At 43.0% G+C, this 16,908-nt stretch overlaps 1 protein-coding gene across 3 annotated transcripts in view; it reads right to left on the bottom strand.

The window, feature by feature from the left end:
• The window catches only part of LOC115191835 (protein WWC2), a 51,125-nt gene that overhangs the window by 24,674 nt on the left and 9,543 nt on the right, over positions 1-16,908 (bottom strand). For all 3 annotated transcript variants that reach the window (XM_029749787.1, XM_029749788.1, XM_029749789.1), the window contains exons 2-6: positions 13,787-13,896; positions 1,791-1,906; positions 1,530-1,617; positions 1,349-1,425; positions 467-546 (exon numbers count right to left, since the gene is read on the bottom strand). In XM_029749787.1, the coding sequence (XP_029605647.1) occupies positions 467-546; positions 1,349-1,425; positions 1,530-1,617; positions 1,791-1,906; positions 13,787-13,896 (471 nt within the window). The remainder of the gene's footprint in view (positions 1-466; positions 547-1,348; positions 1,426-1,529; positions 1,618-1,790; positions 1,907-13,786; positions 13,897-16,908) is intronic.

Below are 16,908 nucleotides of genomic sequence, written 5' to 3'. Positions count from 1 at the left end.
ATTCTCTCCTTCTCTCTCTCCCCCCTCTCTCTTTACCTCCTATCTCATGGTCATTCTCTCTCGCTCTACGAACGTGAACTCCCATTAGTAGACTGTAGAGGCTCTCTCGAATAATCCTATACAGCGGTTCCTACAGATGTCGGATCTTAATTTGAGCCAGTTTGCTACAGCAGGAAAATAATCCTGTAGCAACAGGAATGGTGAATTATTATGTGGAAGAGGATTCATGGCAATTCTTGTAGTTTTAAATGTCCTGCATTGCAGGAAAGTGCTCCTGCACCGAAGTAATGTAATCAACCTGTTCTACGACCGCCCCCAGGCACTATCAAGTCCAACAGACACATAACACTAAAGCTGTAAAATCACAACATTCACAGAGCAACATACAATACACAGGTGTGTGTGCGTGTGTTTAATAGGCAGAAGTGTGACAGACAGGTGTGATCAATGTGAAAAGGGGACTTACTGCTGCAAGGTTTCAAAGCCTTGTTCTTTGTAGATGAGCTCCTGTTTCATCTGGGAGAGCTCTCTCTTCAGCTTATTCACCTAAAGTAGCGGACAGAGACAAACGTTAAAACCAGAGTACAGATACACATTAACAGAGACACTGTTAATGCACTTTCATTGAGAAGAGAGGTGTGTTTTGTTCTTGTTTATTCTTGTTTATTTCACTTGCTTTGGCAATGTAAACATATGTTTCCCATGCCAATAAAGCCCCTTTGAATTGAGAGAGAAAGAGAGCGAGAGAGAAAAAGAGAGTACGAGAAAGAGGTAGAGGGAGAAAAAGAACGAAGATTGAGAACGACATAAACACAGACAGTCAAGAAGACACTAGTTGCCCTCCCGAGTGGCGCAGCGGTCTAAGGCATCACTACAGTTCAATCCCAGGCTGTGTCACATGATCGGGAGTCCAATAGGGCAGCGCACAATTGGCCCAGCATTGTCCGGGTTAGAGGAGGGTTTGGCTGGGGAGGCTTTACTTGGCTCATTGCGCTCTAGCGACTCCTTGTGGCGGGCCAGGCGCCTGCAGGCTGACTTCGGTTGTCAGTTGAACGGTGTTTCCTCCGACACATTGGTGCAGCTGGCTTCCCGGTTAAGCGGGCAGGTGTTAAGAAGCAGGGTTTGTCGGGTCATGTTTCGGGAGACGCATGACTCAACCTTCGCCTCCTGAGCCCGTTGGGGAGTTGCAGCGATGAGACAAGATCAAAATTGTGGAGAAAAAGGGGGGTAAAATACAACAAAACCAAAAATAAATTAGAAGACACTAGTTAGGAAGAGGTGTGAGTGCGAGCGAGAGACAGAGGGGGAGAGAGAGAGAGAGAGAGAGAGAGAGAGACAGGCATCTTACCCTGACTTTGGTGGTGGAGATCTCAGCCTTGAGGATGTCAGGGTCATACTTAGTGCTGGACGAAGACCCCGAGAACACTGGAGGAGAGAGAGCCGTCTGGACCGTTAGTGTGTGAAGGACAGAACGCGCTTGTGTGTGACAATTGGTTTAGAACTAGGTTCGGGTTAGGTTCACTACTCACGGCTGGTGCGTGAGCTAGACTTGTCCTTGTATGCGTCGTTGAGGCGTGTGTACTGATCCAGGGCCAAGGCCAGCCGCTGCTCTTTGACCTGGCATCGAAGATCACAACGGAAATAAGTCTTGTTCGTTCATTCATTCATGAGGTCCTTTGTTCATCCATTCACTCATCCTATTTGTTAATTCATCCATCCTTCCACCCATTCAGTCATTATTTTATTTACCCATCAATCCATCCATGCATTCACTCATCCATCCATTTCACCTGGTACAGCTCTTTCTGGGTGACCAGGGCATCCTGGGCGACTGTCAGGTACTCCTTCAACATCCTCTCCTGCTCCTTCCTCCACTCCGCCCGGGGGTCCTCTAGCTGGGTACTCTCTAGAGAGGGGAGAATGACATTAATGAGATCTACTCCCATAAACAAATGATGATGATAATACTTTATTTGTAGCCTCTTTTTGTGTCATACAGCTACAGCATGCCAGGACACTGATTCAGATATACAGGTAACTGCCAAAGTAATGGGAACACTTGAGTAAATGAGGGATACAAAGTATATTGAAAGCACGTAGTTTCACACAGGTGTGGTTTCTGAGTTAATTAAGCAATGAATATCCCATCATGCTTAGGGTCATGTATAAAAATGCTGTGTAGGCTATTATTTTGGCCATTACTTTGGCCATCATGGCTATGCCCCCATAAAATGAAATATTCCCCCATCCACAGGGCACGAGTGGTCATTGAATAGTTTGATGAACATAAAAAAAAATATAAACCCTATGCCATGGCCGTCTCAGTCACCAGATCTCAACACAATTGAACACTTATGGTAGATTCTGGAACGGCACCTGAGACAGCGTTTTCCACCACCATCAACAAAACACCAATGATGGAATTTCTTGTGTGAAAAATGGTGTCACATCCCTCTAATAGAGTTCCAGACACTTGTAGAATCCATGCCACGGTGTATTGAAGCTGTTCTGGTGGCTTGTGGTGGCAAAACGTCCTATTAAGACACTTCATGTTGTGTTCCTTTATTTTGGCAGTTACGTGTTCATTTTTTTCATGGTTGACGTTTTCATCAGGTCAATCCTATCCAAAGAAAATCGACACTAACAACAATGGCATTTTACTGTGTGTTTTACACAATGTTCCTATTCCTTTAAACTTCTTCTAAGCACATCAGACACCAGTCAGACTCTCTAAAATACAACACACTCAATTTGTCTACATTTTGATTAAAAATCCACACAGAAATATCTAATTTACATAAGTATTTACACCACTGAGTCAATACGTTAGAATCACCTTTGGCAGCGATTCCAGCTGTGAGTCTTTCTGAGTAAGTATCTATGAGCTTTGCACACCTGGATTGTACAATATTATTATTTGAAAAATTCTTCAAGCTCTGTCAAGTTGGTTGTTGATCATTGCTAGACAGCCATTTCAAGTCTTGACATAGATTCTCAAGCCGATTTGTCAAAACTGTAACTAGGCCACTCAGGAACATTCAATGTCATCTTGGTAAGCAACCTTGTGTTTTAGGTTATTGCTGAAAGGTGAAATTGTGTCCCAGTGTCTGCTGGAAAGCAGACTGAATCAGGTTTTCCTCTAGGATTTTGCCTGTGCTTAGCTCTATTCCGTTTCTTTTTATCCTAAAAAGCTCCCTAATCCTTGCCGATGGCAATACATGATGCAGCCCCCGCCATGCTTGAAATTATGAAGACTGGTACTCAGTGATGTGTTGGAGTTGTCCGAAAAATAGCGCTTTGTATTCGGGACCTAAGGTTAATTTCTCTGGCAAATTATTTGCAGTTTTACTTTAGTGCCTTGTGATCAATGTTTTGGAATCTTTTTTATTCTGTACAGGCTTCTTTCTTTTCACTCTGTCATTTAGGTTAGAATTGTGGAGTAACTAAAATGTTCTTGATCCATCCTCAGTTTTCTTCTCCTTCTCTTTGAAATGCACTGCTCGACTGAGGGACCTTACATATAATTGGAGATGGGGTAGTCGTTAAAAATCACATTAATCACTATTATTGCACACAGAGTCCATGTTATTATGTGACTTGTTAAGCAAATTTTTACTCCTGAACTTATTTATTCTTGCCATAACAAAGGGGTTGAACACTTATTGACTCAAGTCATTTCAGCTTTTCATTCTTCATTAATTTGTAAAAAAAATTATTATAATAATTCCACTTTGACATTATGGGGTATTGTGTGTCGGCCAGTGACACAACATTTCAATTTAATCAATTTTAAATTCAAGCTGTTAACGCAACAAAATTTGGGAAAAGTCAAGGGGTGTGAATACTTTCTGAAGGAACTGTATACTACAAACGAAGCAGGCCTACACCCACATCTAACAGTGGGTTGTTTTGAGGAAAGAGAAAGGCACAGTGGGAGAGCAGAGGAAGCAATCCATCTGAATCAATCACAACACTACTCTCTCTCTTCCTCTCTCACTCTTGATCCCACTCCTTTTTTCGCTCTCTTTCTCTGTCTCTGCCCTCTTTTGTTTGTCCCTCACCCTCTCTTCTGGGTTAGCCCAGAACTCTGTCCGGTGGCAGGGAAGGAAAGGGTTAATCCTTCATTCCTTACTGTACTTTGGCTGTGTCCCAAATGCCACCCAATTCCCTATGTAGAGTAGGGCCCATAGGGCTTTGGTCAAAAGTAGTGCACTATATAGGGAATAGCGTGCCATTTGGGAGACACACAGCCTTTGTGTGGAAAACAACAAGTCTCTACTCTAAGAGCACGGCCCCCTCCGTGCCACACTAAGTATGTCAGCAATGCAGAGACTGGCTGCTATGAGGAATAACCGGATTTCACTCCAGCAGGATTTGTGTGTGTGTGTGTGTGTGTGTGTGTGTGTGTGTGTGTGTGTGTGTGTGTGTGTGTGTGTGTGTGTGTGTGTGTGTGTGTACGTGCTTGTGACTGTGTCTGTGCCTGTGTCTCCACTCTCCCGCTCTCTGTCTCTCTCTCTCTCTCTCTCTCTCTCTATGGAACTCTCAGCCCTGTGTATTCTTCTGCTGAGGGTGTAGGCTACCCAGCAAACCAAAATTGGTTATGTGAAATTTCCCAGAACATTTGTTAGCTCGCGGCATATATTCTAATAACACAAAAACAAAATATTTGATACAAACATTGTATAATCATCAGCACGACTGGGCAGTATCTGTGTTATGAGAATGTTTGGCGCAACCTAACGAATGTTCTGGGAACTTCCACAGAACCAATTTTGGTTTGCTGGAAAAACATTACTGGTACATTGTGTTATTACATTGCCTGGAAACCTAATGAGAAAGTTTGGGGAATGTGGTTGTTACAGATGTTGTGCACAACATTTTAGTAAATGTTAGGAGAACATTCCAAATATATTTAATTTAAACCATAGCAAATTATTGTAATATTTTTTTTATCATCCTAATGTTATAGAAAACCTTAACTAGAACTGAGAATCTTAGCTAATGTTCTGGGAACGTTTCCAGTTTGCTGGGTAGGATAATCCTCGGTTAGGCCCTAAGTAATGTTTTGTTTCTGATCTGCTATGTAACTTGTGGTCAATGTTGGGAGTTGCTCTTGCGCTCTGAGGTTGTAAATCGAATGATTAGCTTGTGAATCATGTTGGCTAGACACTGTATCGATGTCCTACAGTAGTGGTTGTATGATACAATAAATGATTTGAGCCTCACACACACACACATATACACACACTTGGGAACACAAAGCCACATGCTGATGAGCAACCCTAAAAGGTATGAAGTAGTGGCTAGAGCACAATAGACAGTGTTGACACAGTCAGTCTATTGTTTTGTCATTGGTATCTGACAGCACACTCCTGCCTGCATGGGCAGAACACACCCACCTCAACTCTCAGGATGTGACTGAATATCTGACCGAATGAATGCCTGACTGGCACACACACGCCTGATATACAGGACACACACGCGTGTGTCCACCTATAGCCTACAATGTCATTTTATGAGAGATTATAAGAGTGTGAGGGAGAGCATGTGTCTATCTACCTTTATGCATAATAAACCCAGTACTTCAACAGGACCTCCACTAAGACAGGGGAACCCAAAGCAACTCCCTGAGTGGTTATGTGAAGTCAGGGGAAGTTCCCACTAGGTTAGGCAACCATGCTTCTCTGGGCCCGTCTACGCCACATAAGAGAAGGCAAATCACCACACATAACAGACCCTTATCAACCCCCGTCCCGTCCCGTCCCTCCCTCCACTCCAACAATGCAGTTAGGTCACAGGGCAGCAGCAGGGTTTACATAATAAGGAAGTGAGGCCTGCCGGGCGGGGGACAGTCTGGGCAGGGAGGGAGAAGCTAGGACAGGACAGACAGGGAGAAGTAGGTACCCACCCAGACTAACCCCCCCAGCCGCCCCCGCCCTGTCTTGCTATAACTAGGGCCAGGATTTTTTTTTCCCCCCAGACCACCTGACCTGCAGAGGATAGACTCTGGGCCCTTATCAATCAATCCACATTCTCCACTCACCTCACAGGTATCTGGGATACAGCCTAGACAGATGAAGGAGGTTTAGTCTGAAGAGAATATGATGGCCTTGAGCTAGACATGAAATATACACTACTGTTCAAAAGTTCGGGGTCACTTAGAAATGTCCTTGTTTTTGATAGAAAAGCTATTTTTTGTCCATTAAAATAACATCAGATTGATCAGAAATACAGTGTGGACATTGTTAATGTTGTAAATGACTATTGTAGCTGGAAACGGCTGATTTTTAATGGAATATCTACATAGGCCCATTATCAGCAACCATCACTCCTGTGTTCCAATGGCACGTTGTGTTAGCTAATCCATGTTTATCATTTTAAAAAGCTAATTGATCATTAGAAAACCCTTTTGCAATTATGTTAGCACAACTGAAAACTGTTGTTCTCATTAAAGAAGCAATAAAACTGGCCTTCTTTAGACTAGTTGAGTATCTAGTTGAGTATCTACACTCTTGACCCAAACTGCTACAGACCTATATCTATCCTACCCTGCCTTTCTAAGGTCTTCGAAAGCCAAGTCAACAAACAGATTACCGACCATTTCGAATCCCACCGCACCTTCTCCGCTATGCAATCTGGTTTCAGAGCTGGTCATGGGTGCACCTCAGCCACGCTCAAGGTCCTAAACGATATCTTAACTGCCATCGATAAGAAACAATACTGTGCAGCCGTATTCATTGACCTGGCCAAGGCTTTCGACTCTGTCAATCACCACATCCTCATCGGCAGACTCAATATCCTTGGTTTCTCAAATGATTGCCTCGCCTGGTTCACCAACTACTTCTCTGATAGAGTTCAGTGTGTCAAATTGGAGGGCCTGTTGTCCGGACCTCTGGCAGTCTCTATGGGGGTGCCACAGGGTTCAATTCTTGGGCCGACTCTCTTCTCTGTATACATCAATGATGTCGCTCTTGCTGCTGGTGAGTCTCTGATCCACCTCTACGCAGACGACACCATTCTGTATACTTCTGGCCCTTCTTTGGACACTGTGTTAACAACCCTCCAGACGAGCTTCAATGCCATACAACTCTCCTTCCGTGGCCTCCAACTGCTCTTAAATACAAGTAAAACTAAATGCATGCCCTTCAACCGATCGCTGCCTGCACCTGCCCGCCCGTCCAGCATCACTACTCTGGACTAGAGGTCGACCGATTAATCGGAATGGCCGATTAATTAGGGCCGATTTCAAAAAAAAATGTTTACACCTTTATTTAACTAGGCAAGTCAGTTAAGAACACATTATTATTTTCAATGACGGCCTAGGAATGGTGGGTTAACTGCCTTGTTCAGGGGCAGAACGACAGATTTTTACCTTGTCAGCTCGGGGATTTAATCTTGCAACCTTACGGTTAACTAGTCCAACGCTCTAACCACCTGTTTTACATTGCACTCCACGAGGAGCCTGCCTGTTACGCGAATGCAGTAAGAAGCCAAGGTAAGTTGCTAGCTAGCATTAAACTTATCTTATAAAAAAACAATCAATCAATCAATCATAATCACTAGTTAACTACACATGGTTGATGATATTACTAGTTTATCTAGCCTGTCCTGCGTTGCGTATAATCGATGCGGTGCACATTCGCGAAAAAGGACTGTCATTGCTCCAACATGTACCTAACCATAAACATCAATGTCTTTCTTAAAATCAATACACAAGTATATATTTTAAAACCTGCATATTTAGTTAATATTGCCTGTTAACATAAATTTATTTTAACTAGGGAAAATGTGTCACTTCTTGCAACAGAGTCAGGGTATATGCAGCAGTTTGGACCGCCTAGCTCATTGCGAACTGTGTTTAGACTATTTCTTCCTAACAAAGACAGCCAACTTCACCAAACAGGGGATGATTTAACAAAAGCGCATTTGCGAAAAAAGCACAATTGTTGCACAACTGTACCTAACCATAAACACTAATGCCTTTCTTAAAATCAATACACAGAAGTACATATTTTTAAGAAATCCAGGTTAGCAGGTAATATTAACCAGGTGAAATTGTGTCACTTCTCTTGCGTTCATTGCACGCAGAGTCAGGGTATATGCAACAGTTTGGGCCGCCTGGCTCGTTGCGAACTAATTTGCCAGAATTTTACGTAATTATGACATAACATTGATGGTTCAATGTAACAGGAATATTTAGACTTCGGGATGCCACCTGTTAGATAAAATACGGAACGGTTCCGTATTTCCCTGAAAGAAAAAAACGTTTTGTTTTCGAGATGATATTTTCCGGATTCGACCATATTAATGACCTAAGGCTCGTATTTCTGTGTGTTTATTATATTATAATTAAGTCTATGATTTGATAGAGCAGTCTGACTGAGTGGTGGTAGGCACCAGCAGGCTCGTAAGCATTCATTCAAACAGCACTTTCGTGCGTGTTGCCAGCAGCTCTTCGCAATGCTTCAAGCATTGCGCTGTTTATGACTTCAAGCCTATCAACTCCCAAGATTAGGCTGGTGTAACCGATGTGAAATGGCTAGCTAGTTAGCGGGGTGCGCGGTAATAGCGTTTCAAACGTCACTCGCTCTGAGACTTGGAGTAGCTGTTCCCCTTGCTCTGCATGGGTAACGCTGCTTCAAGGGTGGCTGTTGTCGATGTGTTCGAGCCCAGGGCAAGGAGAGGGACGGAAGCTATACTGTTACACTGGCAATACTAAAGTGCCTATAAGCCTATAAGAACATCCAATAGTCAAAAGTATATGAAATACAAATCGTATAGAGAGAAATAGTCCTATAATTCCTATAATAACTACAACCTAAAACTTCTTACTTGGAAATATTGAAGACTCATGTTAAAAGGAACCACCAGCTTTCATATGTTCTCATGTTCTGAGCAAGGAACTTAAACGTTAGCTTTCTTACATGGCACATATTGCACTTTTACTTTCTTCTCCAACACTTTGTTTTTGCATTATTTAAACCAAATTGAACATGTTTCATTATTTATTTGAGGCTAAATTGATTTTACTGATGTATTATATTAAGTTAAAATAAGTGTTCATTCAGTATTGTTGTAATTGTCATTATTACAAATAAATAAAAATAAAAATCGGCCGATTAATCGGTAGCGGCTTTTTGGGTCCTCCAATAATCGGTATCGGCGGTGAAAAATCATAATCGGTCGACCTTACTCTGGACGGTTCTGACTTAGAATATGTGGACAACTACAAATACCTTGGTGTCTGGTTAGACTGTAAACTCTCCTTCCAGACTCACATCAAACATCTCCAATCCAAAGTTAAATCTAGAATTGGCTTCCTATTTCGCAACAAAGCATCCTTCACTCATGCTGCCAAACATACCCTTGTAAAACTGACTATCCTACCGATCCTCGACTTCGGCGATGTAATTTACAAAATAGCCTCCAATACCCTACTCAATAAATTGGATGCAGTCTATCACAATGCCATCCGTTTTGTCACCAAAGCCCCATATACTACCCACCACTGCGACCTGTACGCTCTCGTTGGCTGGCCCTCGCTTCATACTCGTCGCCAAACCCACTGGCTCCAGGTCATCTACAAGACCCTGCTAGGTAAGGTCCCCCCTTATCTCAGCTCGCTGGTCACCATAGCAGCACCCACCTGTAGCACGCGCTCCAGTTTGTATATCTCTCTGGTTACCCCCAAAGCCAATTCCTCCTTCGGCCGCCTCTCCTTCCAGTTCTCTGCTGCCAATGTCTGGAACGAACTACAAAAATCTCTGAAACTGGAAACACTTATCTCCCTCACTAGCTTTAAGCACCAGCTGTCAGAGCAGCTCACAGATTAATGCACCTGTACATAGCCCATCTATAATTTAGCCCAAACAACTACCTCTTCCCCTACTGTATTTATTTATTTTGCTTTTTTGCACCCCATTATTTCTATTTCTACTTTGCACTTTCTTCCACTGTAAATCTACAATTCCAGTGTTTTACTTGCTATATTGTATTTACTTCGCCACCATGGCCTTTTTTGCCTTTACCTCCCTTATCTCACCTCATTTGCTCACATTGTATATAGACTTATTTTTCTACTGTATTATTGACTGTATATTTGTTTTACTCCATGTGTTGTTGTATGTGTCGAACTGCTTTGCTTTATCTTGGCCAGGTCGCAATTGTAAATGAGAACGTGTTCTCAACTTGCCTACCTGGTTAAATAAAGGTGAAATAAAAATAAAAATAAATACATCTGGAGCATCAGCATTTGTGGGTTCGATTACAGGCTCAAAATGGCCAGAAACTAATAACTTTCTTCTGAAACTCGTCAGTCTATACTTGTTCTGAGAAATGAAGGCTAATCCATGCGAGAAATTGCCAAGAAACTGAAGATCTCGTACAATGCTGTGTACTACTTCCTTTCCAGAACAGCACAAATTGGCTCTAACCAGAATAGAAAGAGGAGTGAGAGGCCCCGGTGCACAACTGCGCAAGAGGACAAGTATATTAGAGTGTCTAGTTTGAGAAACAGACGTCTCACAAGTCCTCAACTGGCAGCTTCATTAAATATTACCAGCAAAACACCAGTCTCAACGTCAACAGTGAAGAGGCGACTCCGGGATGCTGGCCTGCTGATAATGGGCCTCTGTACGCCTATGTAGATATTCCATTAAAAATCAGCCGTTTCCAGTTACAATAGTAATTTACAACATTAACATTGTCTACACTGTATTTCTGATCAATTTGATGTTATTTTAATGGATACATTTTTTTTGCTTTTCTTTCAAAAACAAGGACATTTCTAAGTGAGCCCAAACTTTTGAACGGTAGTGTACATTTACAAATGGTCATTGGGGTGTTTGCTGAGAAAGGAAAGTGTATCAATTCTATAAGGAGGCTTTCACACCAAATTGGTTTGGAGAGGTTTTTCCAGCTCTGGTGCATTTTCCTCCTTAGTTCGGAACTTTTTCTATACTAGAACATTAAAAACGCTTCAGTACCAGATTTTTTTTCTCCTTTCGGCACTTCTGTCAAATTTGCCTCACAGATCAACTCTGTCAGCGCAGCCAACGTCCCCCTTATAGCGCAAAAGTACTGTGTGTGCTCCACTTAGCCTGCTCTAAGCGTCTGGGCTGCATCATGTTAGCTCCCCACTCATGCTGCACAGAGGTTAACACACTTGAATAATGTGACACGGCATGTAGAAATGTTGAAACTACATGCCGTGTAGTTACTGTCAATGTCGTTACTGTTCGCAAAACAATGTCCATAAAGGATAGAACACTTTACAATTCATGCCGATACCGGTAGCTTCCAGCGTCGTAGGCTAACTTTCCTTGCTAGCTCACAGCTTTGTTTGTTTTAATATGCAAACCATAATGCAAAATATGCAGATTTTTAACACTGATTGCCACCAAAACTTTATTCATTCACTTAATCGGTCTCTCTCTCACGTCTCTCCCAAAGATGATCTATTGCCTCAGTGAACTGACCCTAGGCCGCCCCCTTCTTGCCTCGTGAATGAGGTCATTACTGGTTAAAGAGACAGGCACACTTTTATAAAATGAGCAACTCCTATGCGAATGTTGTTTATCAGTACAATAAAATAAAAATGGAAAGGAAACTTGTTCTGTTCATCTGTATCCCCATGAAATCAGCCAAAACAAGCTCAATAAGTCAATGCACGCACACACTCCTATTAATTATTTGCATTCGTGTGAATAGGCCTAGGCTACATCTTGATTTACCCAGTTTATCAATAGAGATTTACCATTCAAATAAATGATTACCATTAGGTTGTTATGTAGTTAGACTGTAAAAACATAGTCAAATTGATTGTATAATTGATTCATTAATGCATGCATGGCTGTCTCTGAAAAATGTTGACGCAAAAAATGTCAAATGGAATGATATTGAACTCAAAAGATGCCCAACGATTGAACAGAGCAGTAGCTGTGTTTATCTGTCTGGATCAAGCGCCATTCCGTGACTCAGGTTAATATGTCTTCTTTTTTTGCAGTGTTATCGTTTTGGTATTGGGTATTGTGATGGTATCGAGAATCGTGATACTTAACCTGGTATCGAAGTCCAAATTCTGGTATGGTGACAACACTAATAGGCTACTGAATATAGCCTATTCACCTCGCGGTTAGAAGGGATACTGAGCTGTTTCCTCCTGCATGTTGTTGGAAGACCAAAGCGAAAGTAATATGAAGTTTAAACCTAATCATAGATGGATTTAACATAAGCATGAATCTCCAATAAACAAATTATCTATGGTTTTGTTTAGGCATTTTAGTTTGTTTGACATTCGCCAATGTGAAACCAACCAGACCAAATGAAAAAAAATACAATGCAACAAGCCAAACTCTGATTCGAAATATAGCTCAGAAGTGCAGAAATACACCGTATCCAACCACCCACAGGAGGGCCAGCCTTAACACGCCGAAGCTAAGCCTTGAGTCTCCACACAATCATCCACTCCTGATTGACAGCTGACTGCGTTTGTTTACCCACCGGTGTTAGACAAACAAACAAACAAAGCTAAATCGCAGTAGAAATGTGTGTGAGTGCAACAGATAAATAGAATCTCTAGCCCACACAACAACAACAGCAGCAGCAGCAGCAGCAGCTAGCTCACATCTCAACCCTGCGGCTACAGCCAGGCAGCACAATGAAAAACATTTGGGAAATGGATTTAATCTGCATTGGGAGAAAACAAACATCTGATTTAATTGAATGGAGTTAATATAAGTATTTTTAATGTGAGTGTTTACCTAAGGGATAAGCAGAAGACAGACGGTCCGTGTGGAATTTTATCTGCTCATTTAGAAATTAATGTGATTAATTGAATCATAAAATTATTTCATTTAGTGGAGATGAGTTTGGAAACTTTTCTCTCTCTCTCCCTCTACGTATTCAGTTTTTCTTCTATTTGCCTATTCCGATTCCTGGAAATGATGTGGCATAATAACTTGCAAAGGTGAGGGAATACCATATCAATATGTAAAATTCATATGAAAAATTCCTTGACAATATTAACATCAAGATCAATCCGCTGACAATATTGATAAATTCAACATAGCTTATCGTCCTGGCCTGACACTTGTCCAAGAATGACATCTGTGAGTTTGCAACATGTTTAGCTTTTGCATGCTTACTTAATGTCACTGATAAGACTGCTGGCAGTCAACATCCTTGACACCACACTCATAATATCTCTGAATATCATCAGATTAGCGTTATGTAGCCCATATCAGTTAGAAAACAGGTTTTCACAACTGAAAACTCTTGACAAATGAAAAACATAAAACTCAGCTAAAGACTAGCGAGCAAAGAAAGGGCCGAGTAAAGATTTTGGCCACAGTAAGGATTTTGACTCGACTTTAACTCGATCATTTCTCAAAGTTCAGTCAATACAAATAATACATTCATCATTCGATGGGAGACACTTGGCGAATGATCATCTCATCAATATCTCATCAATATCAAACAACATGGCGCTCTGACTATAAATAATCAAATAAGTTCCAGTGGTTTTCAGTTCCTAAATACCAATAGGTAATTGAGAGAAAGAAAACCCCAAAAAATCAACATGTCTGCCGTGTTGTGTTTGAGAAATTCAAATCCAGTGTCGGGAAATACCCCTGCCAAAACATCTGAGATGGAATCTTGGATGAAACAGCCTGGGGTCCTTTGTTTAGGATGGACAGATCAGTGATTGCCCGGGTGGAAGGCCCAGATGGTTTTGGCATAGACATAATGTTACTGGGGTAACACTGAGGTAAACCTGTCAACTTACTGTTGATGTGGTCGATGTAGTAGATGCCAATCTGAGGGTCGTATGAGGCCTCCCATCCCCACGGTAACTCGTCTCCCACACAGTCCGCAAACGACAGGGGCTTCGTCAACCTGAGAGAGAGAGAGAGAGAGAGAGAAAGAGAGAGAGAAACATACAGTATCTGTACTGTACACAGAAACATACAGTATCTGTACACAGAAACACATGAAACGTAAAGCTAGTGCATATCGTAACCAATATATAAACTACATAAGGTGGTTCATTCATATAAAAAGACGAGTAAAAAGAAAAGCCATAAAGGAATCATCCATTACTACAACACTGGTTTATAGTGACCTCCATCAGAGGCCATAGACTGTCTAGAACGTTCCATGTGAAAGACCTAGTGACCTTAGAAACTAGAGTTCAGAAAGACAAGCCACTAAACAACAACAACACCACCGGAGCATCCAGCAGTAACAGTGACACATTCCTGACGGACCAAAGTCTAAAGCTGGCATGGTGGTACCACTCACTCAGCTCAGTGTGGCTGGTTGTGGGCTGGGGGAAGTCTGGCTAGACAGGGAGAGAGAAGGGACACTAAACCACTGTGCCATCTATTTGAGATGCGTTGCCCAAGGACTGGCTGGGTGGTTGCCTGAACATTGTTCCCGCTCTCCTTTCTACTGGTAGTTTGGATGACTTGGCCCATGTAGACAGTAGACGAGAGACAGCCAAGTTCACCGGCGGGGTCATGACAAGATGGGGTTGGAGAACGGGTGTAGGAGTGAGAGGGAGAGAGCGGTTTTGGAAGAATGTGTTCTATCTTTGAAACTCCAAATTTTTTTTGAGAAACTGGGACAGAATCTATATTGAATAAGTCTAAGAATGTGGGCAATGGGTATTAACTTAGCAGTTTAAGCCAAGCCAGCATGCCGCCCGGCGTACTTCACTGTGTTTATTCAGTGCACTCTCACTCTAAGACACACAAACGCTAATGCTAACAAACAGGTGCACACACACACACAGGCCAACTCTCCTGGCCTGGGCGGCTGTCAGTCTGGTATGCACGCTCCCTCTTGGCTGTAAACGTTAAAAATTAGACAGGCGGTATTCCTGGTATGCCCCCTCGGCTGGGCCGGCCGACTATCGCACTCCGTACACCACCGACGACCTTTGAACTCAGAAGCCAGTCTCTGGACTGGTCTGCTGTCCTCGCACTGTCCTACTACAGGTATTGGCCTACAATGACTATTATCTACAGTTAATACTATGCTACTAGTTTATCATCAGAGTGGCTGTTCAACTGAAGAACGAATGCATGAACCATGCGTTTGAAAGGCTAAAAACCACATTATCAGTAGACCAATCACTAACATCACACTGATCAAACCAACACTTTACTGTTTGGACACAGGCCCATCACCGAAAAATGTCCTCATACAACACTCAGTCAGGTCAGCAGCAACACTAAGCAATGTCAAAATAGAGGCCGTACTGAAGTGACAGGATAGGGACCGCCCTCCTCCCTCTCCACTATGGCGTGACTATTGAGAAATCTTCTGACTAGTAGTCTGCCCCTCAGTGTGTGTGTGTGTGTGTGTGTGTGTGTGTGTGTGTGTGTGTGTGTGTGTGTGTGTGTGTGTGTGTGTGTGTGTGTGTGTGTACCACATTCCAGAAATTGATAACTCACCCACACCTTGGCTACCCACCCCGCAATGACATGTCCTCACCTCACCCAACTGCCATGTCACACATTCTGTATCACCATACACACATCATTGTGCTCTGAACACTCTCTCTCTCTCACACACACACACACACACACACACACACACACAATGGCCAGCCCAACACCTTCATCAGCCCCATACATCACCTCAGGGCACCTCCTTCCCCTGCACAATAACCAAGACTGCTACAAATGTCCAAAAGAGAGAAAAGTGTTAATCTGGCCCTGCACACATCTGAGGACAAATCATTAAGGTTCCCAGCCACACAGTCAGCAGTGGGACACCAAGACCTGGACTGGAGCTTGTTGCTGTTGCTGAGATAAGATATCTGACTGACTAGCACCTTTTGATGCGTCCCGACCAACAGAAGAGGAGCCAAACATCACCACTACAGAGAGGAGTGGGTGTGCGTGTGTGTGAAGAGGAGATACGTGAGGGAGAGATAAGAGGAAGACAACAGGGGAGGTGGGATGGGATGATTGGACGGTACACTGTCCACTGTCGTCATGGTAACAATGACCCAATGTCTCTAGGCCTAGGACTATTTCTCACCACAATGGTCGGCTGAGGGGACATAAAGAGACTAAAAGAGAATCCCATTAGTCACTGTCTCTGACAGCATCTCCAGAACAGAACAGGCTGATTGTTGAATGGATGTGAGAAACAACCTGTAACCATCCTAACAATGTAAACAATGTGAGTTAGCGCTTCGTTTCTGGCCAAAGCTAATTTTGCACCTAAGCAATTAGCCTATCAGACCACAACAAAACAAACTATCTGCTACGTCTGGGGAGACGGGCCCCTGTGTCCCCTTGACACAGGGCCCCTGTGTCAAGAAATGCTCTACGGAAGAGGCATGACAGGCGTGCAGGCTTTTGTTCCAGCCCAGCACTGACATCTAATTCAACTGAACGCTACATCCTTGGTTAGCTGAATACAAATGCAAACATACAGCGGCAGGCTACTAGATAGATTCCCCTTTGAAAGAGACACATTGAAAGCCTTCAGCCTAGCCCCTAGGAATATGTTGGCCGGCCAGTGGAGGAGCAGGAAACCGTGGCCTGTGGACGGCCATGTGTGGCGCACATTACAGGACGCGGCCATGTTTTCTGGTCTCCAAGGCTACCACACACTCTTGTTTTTGTCTTCCCTCTATTCTCCCCTTCCTCTCTCTTCTCCCTCTCGTTCAGACTCAAGCACAGACGCCAGCAGCTGTGAAAAGCCACGATTTACATCACTTCTTTTATTATCGTTCTTCTTCTGTCTCTTTCCCCCCCTACCGTGCCAACCACGTCATACAAAGCGCCAAAAAAGTAAAGAAGAAAAAAGAGCGAGAGGGAAGACTTTTGTGGCAGAGGCGTGCTTTTACAAATTCGCCCCAATTAAAGGGGTCAAGCTCCAAACCGAGAG

The sequence above is a fragment of the Salmo trutta genome, chromosome 4 (genome assembly GCF_901001165.1).
Source record: "Salmo trutta chromosome 4, fSalTru1.1, whole genome shotgun sequence".
In the NCBI taxonomy this organism is placed as follows: Eukaryota; Metazoa; Chordata; class Actinopteri; order Salmoniformes; family Salmonidae; genus Salmo; species Salmo trutta.
This window is presented reverse-complemented; position numbering and strand designations above follow the sequence as displayed.